Genomic DNA, 23,676 nt, shown 5'->3' on the forward strand with positions numbered 1-23,676 from the left:
AATTAAACAAATTTCCCCATGTCTTCCCACCCCTACGCCTGCATCATACGGGAAGGTTGTGTTTCATGGGCGTATGCCGGTGTGTGAAACTTTGAAAAGGGGAGAAGAGGCAGAAAGAGTTAGCTGGGGTTTAGTCCAAGACTGAGTCCTTTAACTGCACAGTTTTGCGCAGACCGTGAGCCTGGCTTCTGGGAAGGATGAAATCATAATTTTGATGCTAAAGCTGTTCACTGGCTGCTGCTTTGATGGATGACTCTTGTTCATGTGTTTTTTTGTTTTTTGTTTTTTTTTTAAGTTACTGTCCTTTTAAAACATTAATTTTTTGGCTGCATTGGGTCTTTGTTGCTGTGCGCGGGCTTTCTCTAGTTGTGGCGAGTGGGGGCTACTCTTTGCTGTGGTGCACGGGCTTCTCGTTGCCGTGGCTTCTTTTGTTGCGGAGCACGGGCTGTAGGCATGCGGGCTTCAGTAGTTGTGTCTCACGGGCTCTAGAGTGCAGGCTCAGCAGTTGTGGCGCACGGGCTTAGCTGCTCCGCGGCATGTGGGATCTTCCTGGACCAGGGATTGAACTCGTGTTCCCTGCGTTGGCAGGCAGATTCTTAACCACTGCACCACAAGGGAAGTCCCTTGTTCATGTGTTTTTAAGATTTTCTTGGTTCCATGGATTTAAACAGACTTTTGGCTTGAAAGATTTCAATAAATTTATAAAATGTAGTTTGAACCATTTTTATCTTGTGCTTTAACCTCTGAGAACTGTGACCGTCATATAGTCGGTAGGTACCCTCACAGGGAAAAATGGCTTATCTGAGACATAATTTGGATTTGGACAAATTAATGTATAAAAATCCTGCTTTGGTATAAATTAATTTTATTTAATATTGGTTTTTGTTATCAAAGTGTTGCAATCATATTTCAGAAAACTTAAATTCAGGGAATTTTTTTTTTTTTGCAATACAATGATATTTTACTATTATTTCCTTCTAGATTTAAAAAATCATCTAAAATACAATATAGTTTCAAGCTTATGGTCCTGGCAGAATATGGAAGAGTGGGCAAAACCTTTTCTGTTTTCATCTAGTCTGGTTCCTAAATGAGCAGGTGATCTGTTATCTCTACTTTTTGTTTGTTTCCCCTCTGCCTTTGGCAAAACTTGTCAGCATATTTAGCAGAAGGTGGAGACTTTTTTTTTTTTTTTTTAACAGATTCACAGATTTGGATTCAGTAGCAATATCCTCAGGGGAATTATTCTGCTAAAAGCAATGCTCAGAGTTAAACTTGGAGGAAATGAATCAAATGTTTCTAAGGACAATTCTGAGGGATAGTTCCATTTCCTGAGATAGGGGGAAATGAAACCTCAACATTTTCATTCTAGATCCTTGAAATTTTTAACTGGACCCCGTGGCCCGGACTTGTCATTCCGTGTTGGTAAGCCCTGCCATTTGGCTGGTGCGTTTGGTGGAAGAAAAGTGTGTTCTTGCCCAGGTTATTCAAAGAGAGCTTTTTTCCTTCCATTCTGCCAAGGTATGCTACTCTTCCCTTACCCTGATTTTGTTCCACTGTCCTCATTTGCAGAGTACTCGGGTGGAGTTTGACCTGCCAGAATATTCTGTTCGTCGAAGATACCAGGATTTTGACTGGTTGAGGAACAAACTGGAAGAATCCCAGCCCACTCATCTCATTCCCGTAGGTACTAAGTCAGTACAGCTTGTTACTCACTTTTCCTGCATTCTCTTTCCTGACGGTGTTCACTCAGCTCTCACCCTTTAAACTATGGACGAACTCTACCTTACATTTCATACCAGATTCACCCATCAAATGTCCATTTTATGGATGCTGTATAATACAGTTCACCTTTTGGGTTTTGATTTCTGATTTGCTATACAGTATGCTTGTTTCTTGGGTGGGTTGGGATAGATTTTCACTTTTATTATAACAATTTTTTGAGGTATGGAGAGTCCTAATTCTCATTTGCTGCCTCCTTAAAGACTGTTTCACCCTTCCTAGACTCCATTCTTGCGGTTTGGATAGCTGCCCCCAGGTGGAGAAAGATGTCTCAGATTACAGCTGGCTGGGCTTTCTTTAGACATGGGTAATTCTGAGAGCAGGAATCTAGCACACAATCCACTCAACCACAGTTTTTCCTTTAAGAAAACAAACCAAAAGCCAGTTAACTCTATTTATTGAAGAAGCATACTATTTATTTGTTATTTTAGCTGCACATTTTAAAAAACAAGACTAGAGCAAATAAAAATTTTTTTTTAAACTAATTTATTTATTTATTTTTGGCTGTGTTGGGTCTTCGTTTCTGCACGAGGGCTTTCTCTAGTTGTGGCGAGCGGGGGCCACTCTTCATCACGGTGCGCGGGTCTTACTATCGCAGCCTCTCTTGTTGCAGAGCACAGGCTCCAGACGCGCAGGCTCAGTAGTTGTGGCTCACAGGCCTAGTTGCTCCGCGGCATGTGAGACCTTCCCAGACCAGGGCTCGAACCTGTGTCCCCTGCATTAGCAGGCAGATTCTCAACCACTGCGCCACTAGGGAAGCCCAGAGCAAATAAAACTTAAAAGACTACTTAAAATCAACAAATGTATTGAGTACTTCTCTACTTTTTTTTTAAAATATAAATAACTGTTTAGACCTCAGATGTTTCTTGGGCTTTGGGGCTTTAGGGCAATTTGGGTCATAAAACTCTTCAGCAGGGCTTTATCTTTCAGTAAAAACCTTGGCTGGATAACTTCTTAGCACTGCCAGTTTTCCTACTACCACTGCATCTTCCAGTCTTCCCCTCATGGTTGGAAAAGGCTGAATATGCTGTGAACACACTAGCAGTTTTCTTAGTTTTCAAGGCAAAAGTGGCCATGTTGCTAGTGCTGTGATGGGAATGATGGGTCTTGCCTGGGGCTCCATTCTTTCTCAGGGAAACCACCGCCCCCGCCCCCCCCCATCTATTCCCTCTGCTCTCCAGGCCTGAAGTTTTGCTTTTCTGTCTTCTAATCACTTAAAAACATGCCAAAAAAGAAACTATAGTTTTAAACAGTTGGAGCTATTCCTTAAAATCTTAATTTGGCAAAACTGGCAGCTAGTGAATTTTTTTAAAACAGACTTTTATTTTAGAACAGTATTAGATTTACAGAATTATTGCAAAGATAGTACAGCAAATTCTCACAGACCCCACACCCAGTTTTGCTTATTAGTATGGTGCATTTGTCACAAATAATCAACCAGTAATGATACATTATTTTTGACTGAAAGTCCTTTATTCAGATTTCCTCATTTTTTGCCTAATGTCCTTTTCCTGTTCCAGGATCCCATCCAGGGTAACACATTACATTTAGTTGTCATGTCTACTTGGTCCCAGGCTCCTCTTGATTGTGACAGTTTCTCAGGCTTTCCTGGTTTTTGATGACCTTGACAGTTTTGAGGAGTACCAGGCAGGCATTTTGTAGAATGTCCCTTCGTTGAGATTTGTCTGATGTTTTTCTCATAGTTAGCCTGGGGTGATGTGTTTTGAGGAGGAAAAGCACAGGGGTAAAGTACCATTCTCATTACATCATATAAGGGGTATATACTATCATCTACAGTATTTATCACTGTTGATGTTAACCTTGATTACCTGACTTGAGATAGTGCTTATCAGGTTTTTCCACTGTACAGTTACTCTTTTTTCTCTCCCTCTCCATACTGTACTGGAAGGAAGTTGCTCTTTATGTGTAGCCCACACTATGCATAAGGGGAATTATGCACCACTTCCTGGCAACTAGGAGTACATGAAGTTTGGTACTTAAAGACCAAAGGTTAGACAGCGACACCTGCTGGTGAAACATAGTAGACTCATGCATAGAAGCCAGAACTGAGAGAATGGAAGTCTCCAGAATGCCCAAGGTGGATCCAGAGTATCTTTAAGTCTGGTTCCCTGTGGTCTGGGTAAAAGCAGTGAGTAGAAGCATCTAGTGACTTAAATTTCTTCATAAATTCTTAGTGCATATCTGCGGTGGAGAGAGATTTAATGTAGGAGAGCATCTCTGACTTAAATATGAAAGTCAGACTGCAAACAAACTTTTTTTTTCCCCCCCAAAGAAATTCGTCTTACAGCAGCTTTGCTGGGAGGTGTCTGTTATTAATAATCGACTTTGGTCCTTTTACTAGGCCTTTTTACTGCCCTTGGGAAGGTGAAGGGTAATAAGATAGACAAGGGACTCCTGCCCAGGGGAGTTAACTATCAGATGGAGACCCAGTAAACATGTAACATAATTATTGTTTAAATTTTCATTTCTTTTTTTTTTAAAAGCTTTATTGAGGTATAATTCAGTATACCATACAATTCACCCACGTGAAATGTACAAGTCAAGGGCTTTTGGTGTATTCATAGAGCTGTGTAACCATCAGCACAATCAGTTTTAGAACCGTTTCATCACCCCCAAAAGAAACCTCTTACTTCTTGCCTGTTGCTTCCAAATCCTCTATCTTCCCCATTGCCTGGCAACCACTACTCTACGTGTCTCTATAGATGTGCCTGTTCTGGACATTTCATGTAAGTAGAATCATACACAATGGCCTTTTGTGACTGGGTTTTTTTTCGTAGCATAATGTTTTCAGGGTTCATTCATGTCGTAGCGCATGTCAGTGCTTTGTTTTTATTGTCAAGTAACATTCCATTCTATGGATATATCGTATTTTGTCTGTCCATTCACCTTTGATGAACATTTGGGTTGTTTCCACTTTTTGGATGTTATGAGTAATGCTGCTATGAACATCCATGTGCAAGCTTTTGTGTGGACATATGTTTTCATTTTTCTTGGGTGTATACCTAGGAATATAATTGCTGAATCATGTATAACTCTATATTTAACCTTTTGAGGAACTGCCGGACTGTTTTCCAAAGTGGCTGCATCGTTTTATGTACACACCAGCTGTGTATGAGGGTTCCATTTTCTCCAGGTCTGCATCAACACCCGTTATTATCTTTCCTTTTGATAATAGCCACTCTAGTGGGTATGAAATGGTATCTCTTTGTGCTTTTGATTTGCATTTCCCTGACAGCTAATGATGTTGAATTTTTTTTTAAATGTACCTTTATTATCTTCCTTGGAGAAATATCTGTTCAGATCCTTTGCCCATTTTAAAATTGGGTTGTTGTCTTTTTATTGTTGAGTTAAAATGGTTCTTTATATAATCTAGATACTAATCTCTTCTCAGATACATGATTTGCAAAATTTTTCTCCTGTTTAACGTGTTGTCTCTTTATTTTCTTGATGGTGTCCTGTGGAGTACAAAGTTTTAAAATCTTGATGAAGTCCACTTTACCTATTTTTTCTTTGTTTGCTTGTGCTTTTGGTGTTTTAGCTAAGAAACCATTGCTTAATCCTAGGTCATAAAGATTTACACCTATGTTGTCTTCTAAAAATCTTTTTTTAAATAATTTATTTATTTTTGTCTGTGTTGGGTCTTCGTTGCTGCACGCGGGCTTTCTCTAGTTGCAGCGAGCAGGGGCTACTCTTCATTGTGGTGCATGGGCTTCTCATTGCGGTGGCTTCTCTTTGTTGCAGAGCATGGGCCCTAAGCACACGGATCCAGTAGTTGTGGCTCATGGGCTCAGTAGCTGTGGCTCACAGGCTCAGTAGTTGTGGCACACAGGCTTAGTTGCTCTGCGGCATGTGGGATCTTCCCGGACCAGGGCTCGAACCCGTGTCCCCTGCAATGGCAGGCGGATTCTTAACCACTGCACCACCAGGGAAGTCCCTTCTAAAATTTTTATAATTTTAGCTTTTAGAAAGTTTAGGTCTTTAATCCGTTTTGAGTTTGTTCTTATACAGTTAGTTTTCATTTCTTTAACCAGTGAAGCTACATGTCTTCTTATGACTTTATTGACTGTTGGCATTTCTTTAATGAATTGCCTCTTTATTTTTCTATTTTTTTCCTTAGTGGTTTGTAAACACTCCATATCTGTGAAGGAAGTTAACCCAGTTGAGAATATCTATTTTTTCTCTAGTTGTCTTTTGTCTTCAACTTGACTCCATAAAAGATAACATCCCTTCCCTCCCAGCCAAGTTAATTTTTCCCTTACAGTTTCTGGCTTTGAAGCTTGTTTCTAACCTAGGATGTTAAAAAAAAATATTCTGTATTTTCTTCTATTACTTTTATGTCCTCATGTTTTATATTTAAATCTAGAATTTTTTCTGATGTGAGATGGGAGGATCTTATTTTTTTCAGATGGTGGGTTGTTCCAGAACCATTTAGGAGCGATCAATCACCAGTGTAATAGTTTGTGTATTAGACTATGTCATGCGTTAGATTTGTACATTTTGGGGCTATTTCTGAACATTTTGGTTCATCGATCTCTTTTCTCTTTCGTGTGGTGTCCCTGCTACACTACTGAATTATTATAAGTTTACAGAATGTTTCATCATCTGGTTGGATAGGTCCCCATCTATGCCCACAGTAGTCTTTGTTTTCCGAGTTTTTCTGGCTATTTGCACGTTTTATTTTTCAGGTGAACTTTCGAATCTTTTGAATCAGTTGGAAAATGGGGGGTGGTGGTGGGTTCTTGGGGGTTTTTTTGTGGGTTTTTCTTTTTGCCAATTTTAGTTAGCTATGGTTAAAAATGTGAGAATTCCTAAGCTTTCAGAGTCTATTGCTTACGTTATAAGCATGGAGATAAAGTTCCCACTTTCTTTGAGCTTCACTGGAGCCATGTGAAATTGTAGGTGAACAGCCAGCCAGACTGTGGTTCTGGGGAGGCCCCAAGTTCTTTCATTTGCCTCTCCCCATTGACTGTCCTGAGACCTGCCCTGTTTCCAGCCCCTATGGCTCTGAACTTGGCAGCTTCTGGGGCTCTACTGGGGAAATTCAACCCCTTACTTCCTAAGCCGACTGTTCCTTTGCCTGAGTAGTGTCACCAAATGGTTGATACTGATTGATTTTTCTCTCAATCCAATCTTTTCTGCTTTGTGTCTTTAACAAATTCTGTCCTGTTAACAGTACCTTTATATTTTCTGGTGCTGCAACAGATTTTTCTCTTTTTATATTGCTTTGTTTTTCTGGAATTTTAAAAGCAGAAAGAAATAATCATATGTTCTTCAAATGCCAACCTAAAACTAGAACTGTGCTGGATGTGTTATGTTTGTCATCTCATAATGGCAATTCACTTGTTTTTCTTTGTAATCTAATAGTTGGAGCCACCAGAGAGTCTTCATTGTGACGTGGTTTTTGCTTTTTAATTTATTTTTTGTCTCAGAAGTTGGTTTTAATACCGCTTCATTTACTGGGGCACAAATAATTACACAGCAGAGAGATTTCATGTCTCAATGGATGCACATTTTGAAGATGAAGCAAATACATTTATTAAAGTCTTTAGTTTTTAATTTCACTTAGAAATTTAATGTTTGCTTCAGTTTTTATGAAGGGAGCTTTGCTGGAAGGATGCATTTGTATTTATTATGGACCCAGTTTTGTTTTGGGTAGTGGTAAACTCATGGGAATTAATAGGAAGAAATTTGTAATGCAGCATTTGTTTTTCTTAATATGAAATAATCAGTAAAAAGTCTAACTTCACTTTCTAGTTGGCTCCTTTTTTTTGTACTGTTAAATATATATGCTTTTAGCTTACCAAGTAGGTAAGTTAATAGTGAATCATTAGTTGAACTTTACAGTACCTGAATTAAATCAGGCTTTGTGACTGTTCTTTAAAAAAAAAACAAAAAAACTTTATCCCTATAATTTTATTGAAGTATAGTTGATGTACAATATTATGTAAATTACAGGTGTACAATGTCGTGATCACAATTTTTAAAGGTTATACTCCACTTATAGTTATTATAGAATATTGGCTATATTCCCTGTATTGTACAACATATCCCTGTAGCTTATTTTATACATAATAGTTTGTACCTCTTAATCCCCTACCCCTACATTGCCTCTCCCCTCTTTCCTTTTCCCCCGGTAACTACTAGTTTGTTCTCTGTATCTATGAGTCTGTTTCTTTTTTTGTTACAGTCACTAGTTTGTTGTATTTTTTAGATTCCACATATAAATGATATCATACAGTGTTTGTCTTTCTCTGTATTACTTATTTACCTTAGCATAATACCCTCCAAGTCCATCATGTCGTTGCAGATGGCAAGATTTCCTTTTAATCTTGATGCTCTTTAATTTTATTTGTTACTATTTTTGGTTAGGAGCAATATTTTCTGTTAGTTTGATATAAATAGGAAAAATAGTTTTCTGTCATGTAGTGGGTATGCAGTAAATATTTGTTGAATTGCATAGAAGAAACAGTTTAAAAGCTGACAAGAGGAAACGGGACATATCAAGACTGAGCAAATGAAATCTTTGTCCAGATTTCCCACCCAGAAATAGTAGCTTTTCTGGGACAATCTACTATACTTTTGTTTCATAGATTATAAAATACTTTCTTATAAACTAATATAAAATATGATATATGTGAAAGTGCTTTACCAAAGTATCAAGTGCTATAAAATGTAAATATTTTAAGATTAAACCTTGAAATATTTAGTGGGTTCTTGTAATGCTTTGCAGATAGGATTATTTGAAGGTTCCAATATATATATGCATATATAGTTTTAAAAAACTTTTTCATTATGGAAAATATCAAGCATACCAAAGCAGAGAGATTCAGTGCAATGAGCCCTCATGTTCTCATCACCTAGTTTCAGCACTTACCAACTCATGACCAATCTTGTTTCATCTCTGTCCTTACCCACTCCCTCATCCTCACACCAGGTGATTTTATTTTTAAAAAGTGACATAAACAACAAAAATTTTTTATCTTGTAGTTCTGGAAGTTAAAAGTCCAAAATCAGTCTCAGTGATTAATATCAAGGTGTCAATGGAACAGGATAGAAAGCCCAGAGATAAACCCATGCACATATGGTCACCTTATCTTTGATAAAAGAGACAAGCATATACAATGGAGAAAAGACAGCCTCTTCAATAAGTGGTGCTGCGAAAACTGGACAGCTACATGTAAAAGAATGAAATTAGAACACTCCCTAACACCATACACAAAAATAAACTCAAAATGGATTAAAGACCTAAATGTAAGGCCAGACACTATAAAACTCTTAGAGGAAAACATAGGCAGAACACTCTTTGACATATATCACAGCAAGATCCTTTTTGACCCACCTTCTAGAGAAGTGGAAATAAAAACAAAAATAAACAAATGGGACCTAATGAAACTTAAAAGCTTTTGCACAGCAAGGAAACCATAAACAAGATGAAAAGACAACCCTCAGAATGGGAGAAAATATTTGCGAATGAAGCAAGTGATAAAGGATTAATCTCCAAAATTTACAAGAAACTCATGTAGCTCAATATGAGCTGTAGTGAGGTAGAAGGGTAGTGAGGTAAGTGTCCATTGACAGATGAATGGATAAAGAAGATGTGGCACATATATACAATGGAATATTACTCAGCCATAAAAAGAAACGAAGTTGAGTTATTTGTAGTGAGGTGGATGGACCTAGAGTCTGTCATACAGAGTGAAGTAAGTCAGAAAGAGAAAAACAAATACTGTATGCTAACACATATATACCGAATCTAAAAAAAAAAAAAAGTTCTGAAAAACCTAGGGGCAGGACAGGAATAAAGATGCAGATGTAGAGAATGGACTTGAGGACATGGGGAGAGGGAAGGGTAAGCTGGGACGAGGTGAGAGAGTGACATGGACATATATACACTACGAAATGTAAAATAGATAGCTAGTGTTCTGTTCTGTAATTGGTAAATACTGTTCTCAGTATTTACCAATTAATACAAATAGTTGGCATTCATTCCATATCTACCATGTGCTGGGAGCTGTGTTGAACTCTTTCTTCACTTGTATTATTTCATTTACAGAGTGTAGATGCCCTTGATTTCACCAGCAATCCAGGTTCCTATGTATAAACAACCCAGAAGGTAATTATAAGGGTGAGGCAGAGAGTAGGTATATCCCTTTAAGGAAGCTTGAAATAGGAAGAAACAAATTTATGAAGCCATGTACATTTGGCAATAATGATGCTTATTACAGAAGGAAATTCTGTTTGCAGAAGGATTCACCTCAGGGTTCCTTTAAATAGCAAGCTTCCCTGATTCTTTAAACAAAGTTCAATGTACTAAATCTGAAGAATGGATAACTCTTTTCAGAAGGTTATCTGTTACGTGAAATGAGGCATACCTAACTACTTATTTGCTCATTAGGCCTTTTTCCTAAGTCCTGTTCAGCATAGGCAAATGAGAGTATGCTCAACAGGACTCATGAGATAAAAATATCCACTGGGTTTGGTAATTAGAAAGTCACTGATGATCTTTAAAAGAGCGGTTTCTGCATGAAGCAGGGATAGGGCAGAGAAACGCAGCATTGAAGGCAGTACCAATGATGGCTTCGTTTTGGGGTGAAGTAAGGTTGGGGGTTGAGAAATCAAGGGAAAGAGTGGAAGTAAATGTAAATGGTTCTTTTCAAAAAGGTTGAATGAGACAGGAAGGAGAGTGGAGATGATTTAAGGTCAAGAGATAGATTTTTTTTTTTCTTCAGGTACAAAGAGAACCAACCATGTTTTTATAGACTCAGAATAGAGCTGGATGAGGAGATGTTGAAGATAAAACAGTAGAGAAGGTACAATTAATTGATGGTGACAGGTGCATGATAGTGAACTAATGGGTCAAGGACACAGATGGAATAGTTAGCTTTGGGGAGGGGGCTGTTCTCCACAGCCACTTGAGGCACGGAGGCAAAGGTGGCACCCAGCAGAGTCTTTACTCTTGAGATCTAAAACATACGGGCTTCCCAAAGCTCTTCAAGTCGAGGCTGTTGAATTCTCTCATACCCAAGTGCTTCCTTTCCAGCAGTGCTGGTGTTGCCAGTTCCTAAATATTTGAAAGCTTTTGTGTTATAAATTGGGTTGCTTCTTGGCTTTCTCACTCCAAGTGCTTAGGATTCCACATTGCGTAAGTCCTTATTCCTGTATCTTATTTCAACATTTGTGTGTGTGTGTGTGTGTGTGTGTGTGTGTGCGCTTGGGGGTCTATAACTTACAAGAAAAAAAAAATCTCTGTATTGACATATTACAGAGTTTAAGGAGGTTGCAGACTTAAAGGCTTGTTCCAGTTTTTCCATCTCCTCATCAACACTTGTTCTTTCCTTTCCTGTCTTTCTCTGTCTCTATTATGGTCATCCTAGTGGGCGTGAAGTGGTATCTCACTGTGGTTTTTTTTTTTTTTTAACATCTTTATTGGAGTATAATTGCTTTACAGTGGTGTGTTAGTTTCTGCTTTATAATAAAGTAAATCAGCTATACATATACATATATCCCCATATCTCCTCCCTCTTGCGTCTCCCTCCCACCCTCCCTATCCCACCCCTCTAGGTGGTCACAAAGCACCGAGCTGATCTCCCTGTGCTATGTGGCTGCTTCCCACTAGCTATCTATTTTACATTTGGTAGTGTATATATGTCCATGCCACTCTCTCACTTCGTCCCAGCTTACCCTTCCCCCTCCCCGTGTCCTCAAGTCCATTCTCTACGTCTGTGTCTTTATTCCTGTCCTGCCCCTAGGTTCTTCAGAACCTTTTTTTTTTTTTTAGATTCCATATATATGTGTCAGCATACAGTATTTTTCTCTTTCTGACTTACTTCACTCTGTATGACAGACTCTAGGTCCATCCACCTCACTACAAATAACTCAATTTCGTTTCTTTTTATGGCTGAGTAATAGTCCATTATATATATATGTGCCACATCTTCTTTATCCCTTCATCTGTTTATGGACACTTAGGTTGCTTCCACATCCTGGCTACTGTAAATAGAGCTGCAGTGAACATTGTGGTACATGTCTCTTTTAATTATGGTTTTCTCAGGATATATGCCCAGTAGTGGGATTGCTGGGTCGTATGGTAGTTCTATTTTTAGTTTTTTAAGAAACCTCCATACTGTTCTCCATAGTGGCTGTATCAATTTACATTCCCACCAACAGTGCAAGAGGGTTCCCTTTTCTCCACACCCTCTCCAGCATTTATTGTTTGTAGATTTTTTGATGATGGCCATTCTGACTGGTGTGAGGTGATACCTCATTGTAGTTTTGATTTGCGTTTCTCTAATGATTATCTCACTGTGGTTTTGATTTGTATTTCCCTAATGACTAATGATGTCGAGCATCTTTTCATGTGCATTTTGGCCATTTGTACATCTTCTTTGGAGAAATGTCTACTGGGTCATTTGTCCTTTTTTAAATATAAATTTTCTTTTAATATTTCATAACCAAAACATTTTCAAATTGTGCATTAGCAGATACTCTCTTTCCCTGTGGTGGCAGTAACGAGGAAGGCCTTTTAATCAAGCTGCTACGGAAATAGGTTAAAGCTCAAAGATCCCTTGGAAGCCGGGTAGTTTTAAATTGCCGACAATATTGGCTCAGAGTAAATACAATGGAGAGATTTATTTGAGTGAGGAGTAAAGGAAGTTATTTTATTAAGAACCTTTAAGCATAAACCTAAACAAAAAAATTGCCTTAGAAAAGGTATTTTTTTAGATACATGGGTTTCCCTAATGTACTTAATTTTTCATTCACCAAATTCTTTTACCCCTTGAACTGGGAGTAGGATCTTAAGATATTTAAATAAATTTTTGTGTGGCTGATGTTGTCTGACTCCTTTCCTTTCTTTCTTATCTTGCCTTAACTTTCCCATTATATCACCTGTGCATCAAGCAATGTAAAGATAACTATACTATCGGATTTACCGGTAGATGTTAACCGACTGTTTTCTGTGTTCCAGGGACCATGCTCTACTGTTTCATTTCTTGTATTATAAAATTGACAGGGTAGTTGTGATTTACTCCATTGGTATTTTTTCAGAAATATTTATACTGATGACTACATAAAGATCTGACCGATGAAGAAAGACTGTTCTTGACAGATGGGTCCTAGGACTTATTTGCTAGCCTGGTTTTTCTTTGCACTTTCTTATCAATTACTCTGAATATTTTTGTTCATGTCATCGTAGCCACTTCCTGAGAAGTTTGTGGTGAAAGGTGTTGTGGATCGTTTTTCAGAAGAGTTTGTGGAGACCAGAAGAAAAGCTTTGGATAAATTCCTGAAAAGAATTACGGATCATCCTGTGCTTTCTTTCAATGAACACTTTAATGTTTTCCTTACTGCTAAGGTAAGGCAGAATTTTTCATACTCCTCTCCCAGATTAGCATTCTTTGGGCTCTTTCTTAAAAGCTGTTTTGATCTCTCACAAGCCACCCCTGTAGTGGGTGTCATAGAATTGCTCTGGGTTTGTTTCTTTTGTTTTTGTTTCTGGTGCTCATCTGCCCTGGCACGGTTTCCGTGTTAGAATTTAGGAGAGATATCCCCCTGCAACAGTCAAGGAAGTTAGAATAGTTTCACTTACCAAAAAGCAGAGATAAGTGTTTCCCTACACACTTACCAGTGATATTACTGGGTGAGGCCATTCTGACCAGCGGTGGGCACGAAAGGGAAAGAATGTTTATCGAGTGTTTGGTAAGCACATTTTCCACAGGAACCCTGTGAGTATTTGCTCATAGCCTCATTTCACAGACAAGGAAACTAAAGTTCAGGGTGTGTGTACTAGTTCAGCTGGTATCCCTAGGATGTGAAATAGGGTCAGCGTGGCTCCTGAGGCCACAGTTTCCACGGACTGCCTGACCAAGAGTAGTTCAGCCTTACTTGCCCGCAGCCAAGTTCCTAGCCGGTGGGCATTTTCCAAGCACTTGCCAGGGAAATAGTTGGGGCCTACACAGCTGCCAGATTCTATGTATTCAAACTCAAGTTGGCACCCCTGACTTTTCTCTGAACTTCCGTGTTGGCAGAACTGGCCGGCAACCTGAGGTGCTCGACTCTGATTGTCTGCAGATATGGGAGCTCGTGTTCAGACTCTTGTGCCAGCTTCCCTCCAGCCCCATCTGTTTATTTTCCTGTATCCTATTCTCACATTCAGGCCATAGGTAATTCATTCCATGTTAGCAAGGGTATCAAGGCCCAGGTACTTTCCAGTTTTCTTTTTCAAAATGGCAAAATGGAGAAATATTTACAGATAACATCAGTTGCCGTAAAGACGTTGGAGGGGATGCCATTCTCCGGACATAAGAGCCACCTGGCAAAGTCCTCCAGTGTTGTGGTTTCTTTTTTTTTTTTTTTTTACTTTTTCCTAGACCTCAGTTGGCACTTAGCCTCCTTGATGACATTCCTGTTCCTCTTCTTTTTTTCCTGGAAGCCTTTCCCACACAGGTCAAACTTATGTTCTTTTTAAAAATAAGTATTTCCTGGTGAACTGCTCCTCGGACGTAGTTCTTCCAGTGACTACACAAAGTAAAATCCACTCTGTTCTCCAAAAGTGCAGCTCACTGTTTCACCCAGATTAGTGGTCCGTTGTCCAGACAGGCCCTCAAGTTTCGTCATTTTTATTGAATAAAGAGACAAAGGAGGAGAAAGCTTGGACCCCTGGTCATTAGGAATTTGTGTAAAGAATAAGTACGAAAGGTGGTTTTTTTTTTTTTTTTTGGTATATGTGGTGTTCATCTGTGGACCAGGCAATATGAACTGATTTTATTTTTAATTTGCTCAATTTTGTTACTGAAGTATAACATACATACAGAAAAGTATACAAATCACAGCTCGATAAATGATCACAAAATGAACATACCTTTATAATCAGTACCCAATCAAGACAGAAAATCCCCAGCACCCTGGAAGCCTCTCTCATCTCTGCTCCCAATCACTACCACCCCCCTCCTCCCCAGGTTAAACAGTATCCTGATTTCTATCATCAGAGTTAACTGATTTTTTTTTAAAAGCCCTTCAAAGTCTTAATCAAAATCTAACTTGAGGTGAGTGAGTACGGGGGAGTTGGCTTGTTTCAAAAGAACAGCTTCCTGCCTTAGTTCAGTTTTATTTGCTGAAGCAAATGCACTAAATAACCTCATCTTTTCTTTTTTTTCTTTTTAATTGTGGGAAAATACACATGACATAAAATTTACCATCTTAACCCCTTTACAGTGTACAGTTGGGAAATGTTAAGTATATTCACCCTGTCGTACATCTAATCTCCAGAACTTTTTCATCCTGCAAAACTGAAACTTTGGACCCACTAAACAATAACTCCCCATCTCACCCACCCCATACCCCCATGTTTTCTTTTAAAACGCTTTGAATAACTTGGTCCTGTCCTTAGATAAGCCACTGACATGCTCTGCCATAGTGAATGCGGAAGCTTTCCTCTTCCTTGTGATGACATGATCTTACCACAAATTAGAAGGGTCCTTAAGAAGAAGCCACTGATGCTGGGGGAGGTGGAGGGTGCTTAGTATCAGCTGTGTTCAAATCAATGTTTTCATCGTTGGCAGAATGGGTGCAGCAGTCAGATAGGTACGACTAAATAACTGTACTCAACACGTTAATGAACTTGGTTAACTGGGGGTTCTTTGTAAAGTGCTACTTGAAGTAGAGTTTATGCAGTCCAGTGAGTCCATTTGGATCGAACCCTGATCCAAAAAAACATGGTCTATGGAGCAATTCCTAGAACTCCAGGGCTTCAGTTACGGTCTTGTGAAAGCCTGGTGCCTACGGGGATGCTTTTATCTAGAGTGTATGAAGTTAGAAGGGGAGATAAGATCATTATTTGATTAAAAATTTTTTTCTTTGTCTGTGGCATGCAGGATCTTAGCTCCCCAACCAGGGATCAAACCCTCACCCCCTGCAGTGGAATCGCAGCATCCTAACCACTGGACCGCCAGGGAATTCCCCGAGATGGGATCTTTAGAACTTGGTCTCAGGCAGGTGGCACAGAAAGGAAGGACAGAGATGGAGGAGGGAGCTTAGAGGAGGTTGCTGCCATTTTTAAGATCGGTGAGCTTCACATATATTTCACATGCTGAAGGATTAGAAATTGAAATTATAGACAGGAGAGAAGGGATGCTTGAGAGGGCAAGGGCCTTGGCTGGTGGGGGAAGTGTGGACAGGAGAGGGCAGAATCAAGAGCAGAAGTGAAGGCCTTGGCTGCATGGAGGAGAAGGACGTGAAATCAGGAGGGATCTACATTTCAGGCACTTTTGGAGACCTGAGCCTGGGATGGTGTGTCACGTGGGAAGGGGCTGTCAGACAGCTGTGTTAGGCTCTGCTCTATCCCTGCATGAGGCGAGGTCACCAGAAAGCAGTGGCCTTGTGCCGTGTTCCCTTCTCTCCCTGTAGACCTGCCCCTCTAGGACTAGGAATTATCATTCTGTTAGTATCGAGGGTAGACATAAGGAACAGACACCTGCATCTTCTGTAAAACCACTTTTGAAGGCACCATTAAAGTAAGTGACATAGAACAATGGGAAGATACTGCAGATTCCCCTTAGAGTTTAATGATAGGAAGACATTTATTTTACCTGGCAGACTAATATGCTTTACAGGTTTCAGTTCAGTGGATTATGCAGCTGAACGTATTTCCCATTTATGCCTCGACCAAGAAATCCAGGGTAAAATGTTTTGTCATTTGCAGCATCTATCCTTGGCCTGGGTTTTGTAGCACTGCCTTTCCTGTCACTGTCTCCTGCTTCCCACCCTCTACTTCCCTTATATGGCTTTGGTTAGGATATAAATAAATGAATGGAATGAATCTCAGCTCTTGAATTTTGCTCCTAAAGACAATTTAGGATATTTGGTATAGGAGAAAGGGACACTTTTTTAAAAACTTGTATTTAAACAGTTGTGTTTAAAGGAAGGTGTGCTGATTGGAAGGGTAGGAGTCCAGCTCTGATTGGAACCTGATTGGAAAGGTAGGAGTCCAGCTCTGTATAAAGAGACCTGGGCGTAAAGGTGCAGGAGTGTGAGCGTGGTGGCTGTGATGGCTGTGATGGCAAGGAGAGGAGACGTGTGTGTGTTTGTGTGTGGTGAGCGCCTTAACCTAACTCACCTCCTTATTTTCTGAGTCTTCCATTTCCAAAAGGAAACTGCCTAAAGGAGTTGGCTTACTGAGTCCTGGCCACGTGAGCAGTTGAGCCCTTTGAGTTTGTTTGTTCACATGTCATCCTTAGGACCTGAATGCCCATAAGAAGCAAGGGATGGCGTTGCTGACTCGAGTGGGTGAGTCGGTCAAGCATGTCACTGGCGGCTACAAGCTGAGGAGTCGGCCTCTCGAGTTTGCAGCCATAGGCGAGTACTTAGACACATTTGCGCTCAAGCTGGGAACCATTGATCGAATAGCCCAGCGGATCATCAAGGAAGAAATAGGTGAGCTCTCTGTCGAGTTCTTGATCAGGCCCAGGGACCACGTTTGCAGAAATGGCATTCATTGTGCCAAGCAGAATCAAAATGCAGATATGCTGGAGCAACAGAACCAGGCCACATTTTTCTTATAAAACTAATAAATAAATACAAGGAGCGGGGGAGGTAGTTGTGACCAGAGTAAAATTTTGCATCCCGTCCCTTGCCCTGCATTTCATCCTTGTGTTTGCTTTCCCCATAGCAAACAACCACTCAGCCTCTAGGCTTTTCCACTTTTCTCTCGCTCAACTTCCCTTCATCCATAGCAATGATCATTTAAAAAATAAACTTAAGTATCTTTTTTGGCAGAAAGATGGTTCAAAATGAGAGCAGTGTTTGCCAAAGTTACGATCCTAATGAGCCTTCAGGCTTGAAATTGACTCACCTACCTACCCTTGCTTCATTTCAAACCCACTCTTCCTGACCCAGGGAGTTATGAGGCCTTTCTTTAACCTTCCTGGTTGTTGCCACCACTTCCTCCCCACCCCTCTCATGGCCACTTGCTTTTTTGTGTCCCAGAATGTTGGGGCCCTTTGTTTTCTTACACGTGTGTAGGCCAAATAGACCTGAACAGTGTTAATGATCATGCTGGCATGTGATGTGAAACACATAGAGAAGGATTCTCCGGTAGTTGCCATCCATTGATTACTAAAAAAATGGCAACAACATTTTGTTGTAATGGCAAGAATCCTGGTGACAAATGATAGACCAGGTTTTTTTGTGGGGGAAATCAAACAACATTTTTCCTTGTTCCCTGTGCTTTAATTCTCCTTTACCTGCTGCTGGTATCCTGTAGGGCCTGCAGGTTTTGGAAATGGCTTTAGGTACCATCTACACCTAAAGATCATGTGGGGTAAATTCTGATGGGACCAAGGTGTTGGGGTGACCCCTGAGTGAGAGAGTGAGTCTGCTTATGTAAGACCACATTTCTTGTATCAAGTGTTTCCTAAAATTCCATTGTTTTTCCATTGTGACTGATTTTTTTTTTAATTTTTAAAAACACCCCCCCCAAACCTATATGAAACTCTGCCTCCATTGCCTGTTAAAATATGGCTTCACTGTAGGGGTAGATGAGTAGGTTTCTAGGAAGGTATTTGGTAGATGTAGCTCCCACCACTTTCCCCCAAAGGCATTGTGGTCCCCATTATCCAGAGGCATGACATTCCTATTATGGAGTAGAGTTGATTGATGTTATAGTGTTAGCTGTAGTATCAGCTTTTGGAGATTAAAAAAATTGGTTATAAACAGTGTTGTGTTTAAGGGAAAGCATACTCAGAGAGCTCTTGGCTGCATTGGTTATTGAGGCAGTAATACCAGTGATTGCTACCCAGCCAGATCTTAATTGGTTTCTCTTTTTCCTTTAGAGTACCTTGTAGAGCTGAGAGAATATGGGCCTGTGTACTCCACATGGAGTGCGTTAGAGGGGGAGCTGGCTGAGCCCCTGGAGGGAGTGTCAGCCTGCATCGGCAACTGCTCTACAGCCTTGGAAGAGCTGACAGAGGACATGACAGAAGACTTTCTACCTGTGCTCAGGGAATATATTTTATACTCTGACTCCATGAAGGTAAGCTGACTCACTTCTTGTGCACTTAGGTACTTCCTTTGTTGTAGTCATTAATCAAAAAGTAATTGATTCTTGCCTATTTGCATGTGGTACAGATTTCCTTCTTCCTGGGTGGGCAGGATCAGACATGTGGACTGACCTCATGGACATATAAAAAGAGCACATGGTGAACCAAGTATGTGAATTAAATGAAAGAAAAAAAGTTTGGAAGAGATTCTTATTAGTGTTCTCTGAGAGTTTGAGATATAGCATCTGCTGATTAAGAACAGTATGTTGTGGAAAAAGAACAGTTGGGTAATTAGAGCTCTTGGAGGTTAAAATATGATTGCTGAAATAAAATTGAAAACTAAAGTTGGAAGATGAGGTTGAGGAAATCTTGGAAAGTAAAACAAATTTTAAAAGTAGTTGGAGAGAGGGCAGACAGCAGAAGCAAGAAGAAGAACTACAGTCCTGTAGCCTGTGGAATGAAAACCACATTCACAGAAAGACAGATAAAATGAAAAGGCAGAGGACTATGTACCAGATGAGGGAACAAGATAAAACCCCAAAACAACAAATGAAGTGGAGATAGGCAACCTTCCAGAAAAAGAATTTAGAATAATGAGAGTGAAGATGATCCAGGACCTCAGAAACAGAATGGAGGCAAAGATGGAGAAGATGCAAGAAATGTTTAACAAAGACCTAGAAGAATTAAAGAACAAACACACAGAGATGAACAATAGAATAACTGAAATGAAACATACACTAGAAGGGATCAATAGCAGAGTAACTGAGGCAGAAGAGTGGATAAGTGACCTGGAAGACAGAATGGTGGAGTTCACTGCTGTGGAACAGAAAAAAGAAAAAAGAATGAAAAGAAATGAAGACAGCCTAGGAGACCTCTGGGACAACATTAAACACACCACATTCGCATTATAGGGGTCCCAGAAGAGAGAAGAGAGAGAGAAAGGACCCGAGAAAATATTTGAAAAGATTATAGTCGAAAACTTCCCTAACATGGGAAGGGAAATAGCCACCCAAGTCCAGGAAACGCAGAGAGTCCCAGGCAGGATAAACCCAGAGAGAAACATACCAAGACACATAGTAATCAAATGGACAAAAATTAAAGACAAAAATTATTAAAAGCAACAAGGGAAAAACAACAAATAACATACAAGAGAACTCCCATAAGGTTAACAGCTGATTTCTCAGCAGAAACTCTACAAACCAGAAGGGAGTGGCACAGTGTATTTAGAGTGATGAAAGGGAAGAACCTACAACCAAGAATACTCTACCTGGCAAGGATCTCATTCAGATTTGTCAGAGAAATCAAAGGCTTTATAGGCAAGCAAAAGCTAAGAGAATTCAGCACCACCAAACGAGCTCTACAACAGATGTTAAAGGAACTTCTCTAAGTGTGAAACACAAGAGAAGAAAAGGACCTACAAAAACAAACCCAAAACAATTTAGAAAATGGTCATAGGAACATACATATCGATAATTACCTTAAACGTGAATGGATTAAATGCTCCAACCAAAAGACACAGGCTTGCTGAATGGATACAAAAACAAGACCCACATATATGCTGTCTACAAGAGACCCACTTCAGACCTAGGGAGACATACAGACTGAAAGTGAGGGGATGGAAAAAGATATTCCATGCAAATGGAAGTCAAAAGAAAGCTGGAGCAGCAATACTCATATCAGATAAAATAGACTTTAAAATAAAGAATGTTACAAGAGACAAGGAAGGACACTACATAATGATCAAGGGATCAATCCAAGAAGAAGATATAACAAGTGTAAATATATATGCACCCAACATGGGAGCACCTCAATACATATGGCAACTGCTAACAGCTATAAAAGAGGAAATTGACAGCAACACAATAATAGTGGGGGACTTTATACACCTCACTTACACCAATGTACAGATCATCCAGACAGAAAATTAATAAGGAAGCACAAGGTTTAAATGACACAACAAACCAGATAGATTTAATTGATATTTATAGGACATTCCATCCGAAAACAGCAGATTACACTTTCTTCTCAAGTGCACACAGAACATTCACCAGGATAGATCACATCTTGGGTCACAAATCAAAACTCAGTAAATTTAAGAAAATTGAAATCATATCAAGCATCGTTTCTGACCACAACGCTGTGAGATCAGAAATAAATTACAGGGAAAAAAATGTAAAAAACAAACACATGGAGGATAAACAATATGTTAATGAATAACCAAGAGATCACTGAAGAAATCAAAGAGGAAATCAAAAAATACCTAGAGACAAATGACAATGAAAACACGACGATCCAAAACCTATGGGATGCAGCAAAAGCAGTTCTAAGAGGGAAGTTTATAGCAATACAGTCCTACCTCAAAAAGCAAGAAAAATCTCAAACAATCTAACCTTACACCTAAAGGAACTAGACAAAGAAGAACAAACAAATCCCGAAGTTAGTAGAAGGAAAGAAATCATAAAGATCAGAGCAGAAATAAATGAAATAGAAACAAAGAAAACAGTAGCAAAGATCAATAAAACTAAAAGCTGGTTCTTTGAGAAGATAAACAAAATTGATAAGCCATTAGCCAGACTCATCAAGAAAAAGAGGGAGAGGACTCAAATCAATAAAATTAGAAATGAAAAAGGAGAAGTTACAACAGACACTGCAGAAATACAAAGCATCATAAGAGACTACTACAAACAACTCTATGCCAGTAAAATGGACAGCCTGGAAGAAATGGACAAATTCTTAGAAAGGTATAGCCTTCCAAGACTGAACCAGGAAGAAATAGAAAATATGAACAGACCAATCACAAGCAATGAAATTGAAACTGTGGTTAAAAATCTTCCAACAAACAAAAGTCCAGGACCAGATGGCTTCACAGGTGAATTCTATCAAACATTTAGAGAAGAGCTAACACCCATCCTTCTCAAACTCTTCCAAAAAACTGCAGAGGAAGGAACACTCCCAAACTCATTCTACGAGGCCACCATCACCCTGATACCACAACCAGACAAAAATACTGCAAAAAAAGAAAATTACAGACCAATATCACTGATGAATATAGATGCAAAATTCCTCGACAAAATACTAGCAAACACAATCCAACAACACATTAAAAGGATCATACACCACGATCAAGTGGGATTTATCCCAGGGATGCAAGGATTCTTCAATATACGCAAATCAATCAATGGGATACACCATCTTAACAAATTGAAGAATAAAAACCATATGATCATCTCAATAGATGCAGAAAAAGCTTTTGACAAAATTCAATACCCATTTATGGTAAAACCTATCCAGAGGCTGGGCATAAAGGGAACTACCTCAACATAATAAAGGCCATATATGACAAACCCACAGTAAACATCATTCTCAGGGGTGAAAACTGAAAGCATTTCCTCTAAGATCAGGAACGAGACAAGGATGTCCACCCTCTCCACTTTTATTCAACATCGTTTTGGAAGTCCTAGCCACAGCAATCAGAGAAGAAAAAGAAGGAATCCAAATTAGAAAAGAAGAAGTAAAACTGTCACTGTTTGCAGATGACATGATTTTATACATAGATAATCCTAAAGATGCCACCAGAAAACTACTAGAGCTAATCAGTGAATTTGGTCAAGTTGTAGGACACAAAATTAATGCACAGAAATCTCTTGCATTCCTATACACTAACAATGGAAGATCAGAAAGAGAAATTAAGGAAACGATCTCATTCACCACTGCACCAAAGAGAATAAAATACCTAGGAATAAACCTACCTAAGGAGGTAAAAGACTTGTACTCAGAAAACAATAAGACACTGATGAAAGAAATCAAAGATGGCACAAATAGATGGAGAGATACACCATGTTCTTGGATAGGAAGAATCAATATCGTGAAAATGACTATACTACCCAAAGCAATCTACAGATTCAGTGCCATCCCTATCAAATTACCAATGGCATATTTTACAGAACTAGAACAAAAAATCTTAAAATTTGTATGGAGACACAAAAGACCCCAAATAGCCAATCCTGAGGGAAAAAAATGGAGCTGGAGGAATCAGACTCCCTGACTTCAGACTATACTACAAAGCTATAGTAATCAAGACAGTATGGTACTAGCACAAAAACAGAAATTTAGATCAATGGAACAGGATAGAAAGCCCAGAGATAAACCCACGCAGCTGTGGTCACCTAATCTATGACAAAGAAGGCAAGGATATAAAATAGAGAAAAGATAGCCTCTTCAGTAAGTGGTGCTGGGAAAAGTGGACAGCTATATGTAAAAGAATGAAATTAGACCACTCCCTAACACCATACACAAAAGTAAACTCAAAATGGATTAAAGTCTTACCTAAATGTAAGACTGGACACTATAAAACTCTTAGAGGAAAACATAGGAAGAACACTCTTTGACATAAATCACAGCAAGATCTTTTTTGACCCACCTCCTAGAGTAATGGAAATAAAAACAAAAATAAACAAATGGGACCTAATGAAACTTAAAAGCTTTTGCACAGCAAAGGAAACTATAAACAAGATGAAAAGACAGCCCTCATAATGGGAGAAAATATTTGCAAATGAATCAGTGGACAAAGGATTAATCTCCAAAATATATAAACAGCTCATGCTGCTCAGTATCAAAAAAGCAACGCAATCCAAAAATGGACAGAAGACCTAAATAGACATTTCTCCAAAGAAGACACACAGATGGCCAAGTGGCACATGAAAAGCTGCTCAACACCACTAATTATTAGAGAAATGCAAGTCAAAACCACAATGAGGTATCACCTCACACTGGTTAGAATGGGCATCATCAGAAAACATACAAAGAGTAAATGCTGGAGAGGGTGTGGAGAAAAGGGAACCCT

The 23,676-nt window shown here is 39.3% G+C and overlaps 1 protein-coding gene across 3 annotated transcripts in view; it reads left to right on the top strand.

Moving 5' to 3' along the window:
- SNX30 (sorting nexin family member 30) overlaps window positions 1–23,676 on the top strand; it is a 117,941-nt gene that overhangs the window by 64,481 nt on the left and 29,784 nt on the right. For 2 of the 3 annotated variants that reach the window (XM_057548871.1, XM_057548874.1), the window contains exons 3-6: window positions 1,570–1,680; window positions 12,995–13,153; window positions 17,034–17,229; window positions 18,627–18,826. In XM_057548871.1, the coding sequence (XP_057404854.1) occupies window positions 1,570–1,680; window positions 12,995–13,153; window positions 17,034–17,229; window positions 18,627–18,826 (666 nt within the window). The remainder of the gene's footprint in view (window positions 1–1,569; window positions 1,681–12,994; window positions 13,154–17,033; window positions 17,230–18,626; window positions 18,827–23,676) is intronic. The other variant, XM_057548873.1, reaches the window with a different exon arrangement.

Source organism: Balaenoptera acutorostrata, chromosome 6 (assembly GCF_949987535.1).
Source record: "Balaenoptera acutorostrata chromosome 6, mBalAcu1.1, whole genome shotgun sequence".
Lineage (NCBI taxonomy): Eukaryota > Metazoa > Chordata > Mammalia > Artiodactyla > Balaenopteridae > Balaenoptera > Balaenoptera acutorostrata.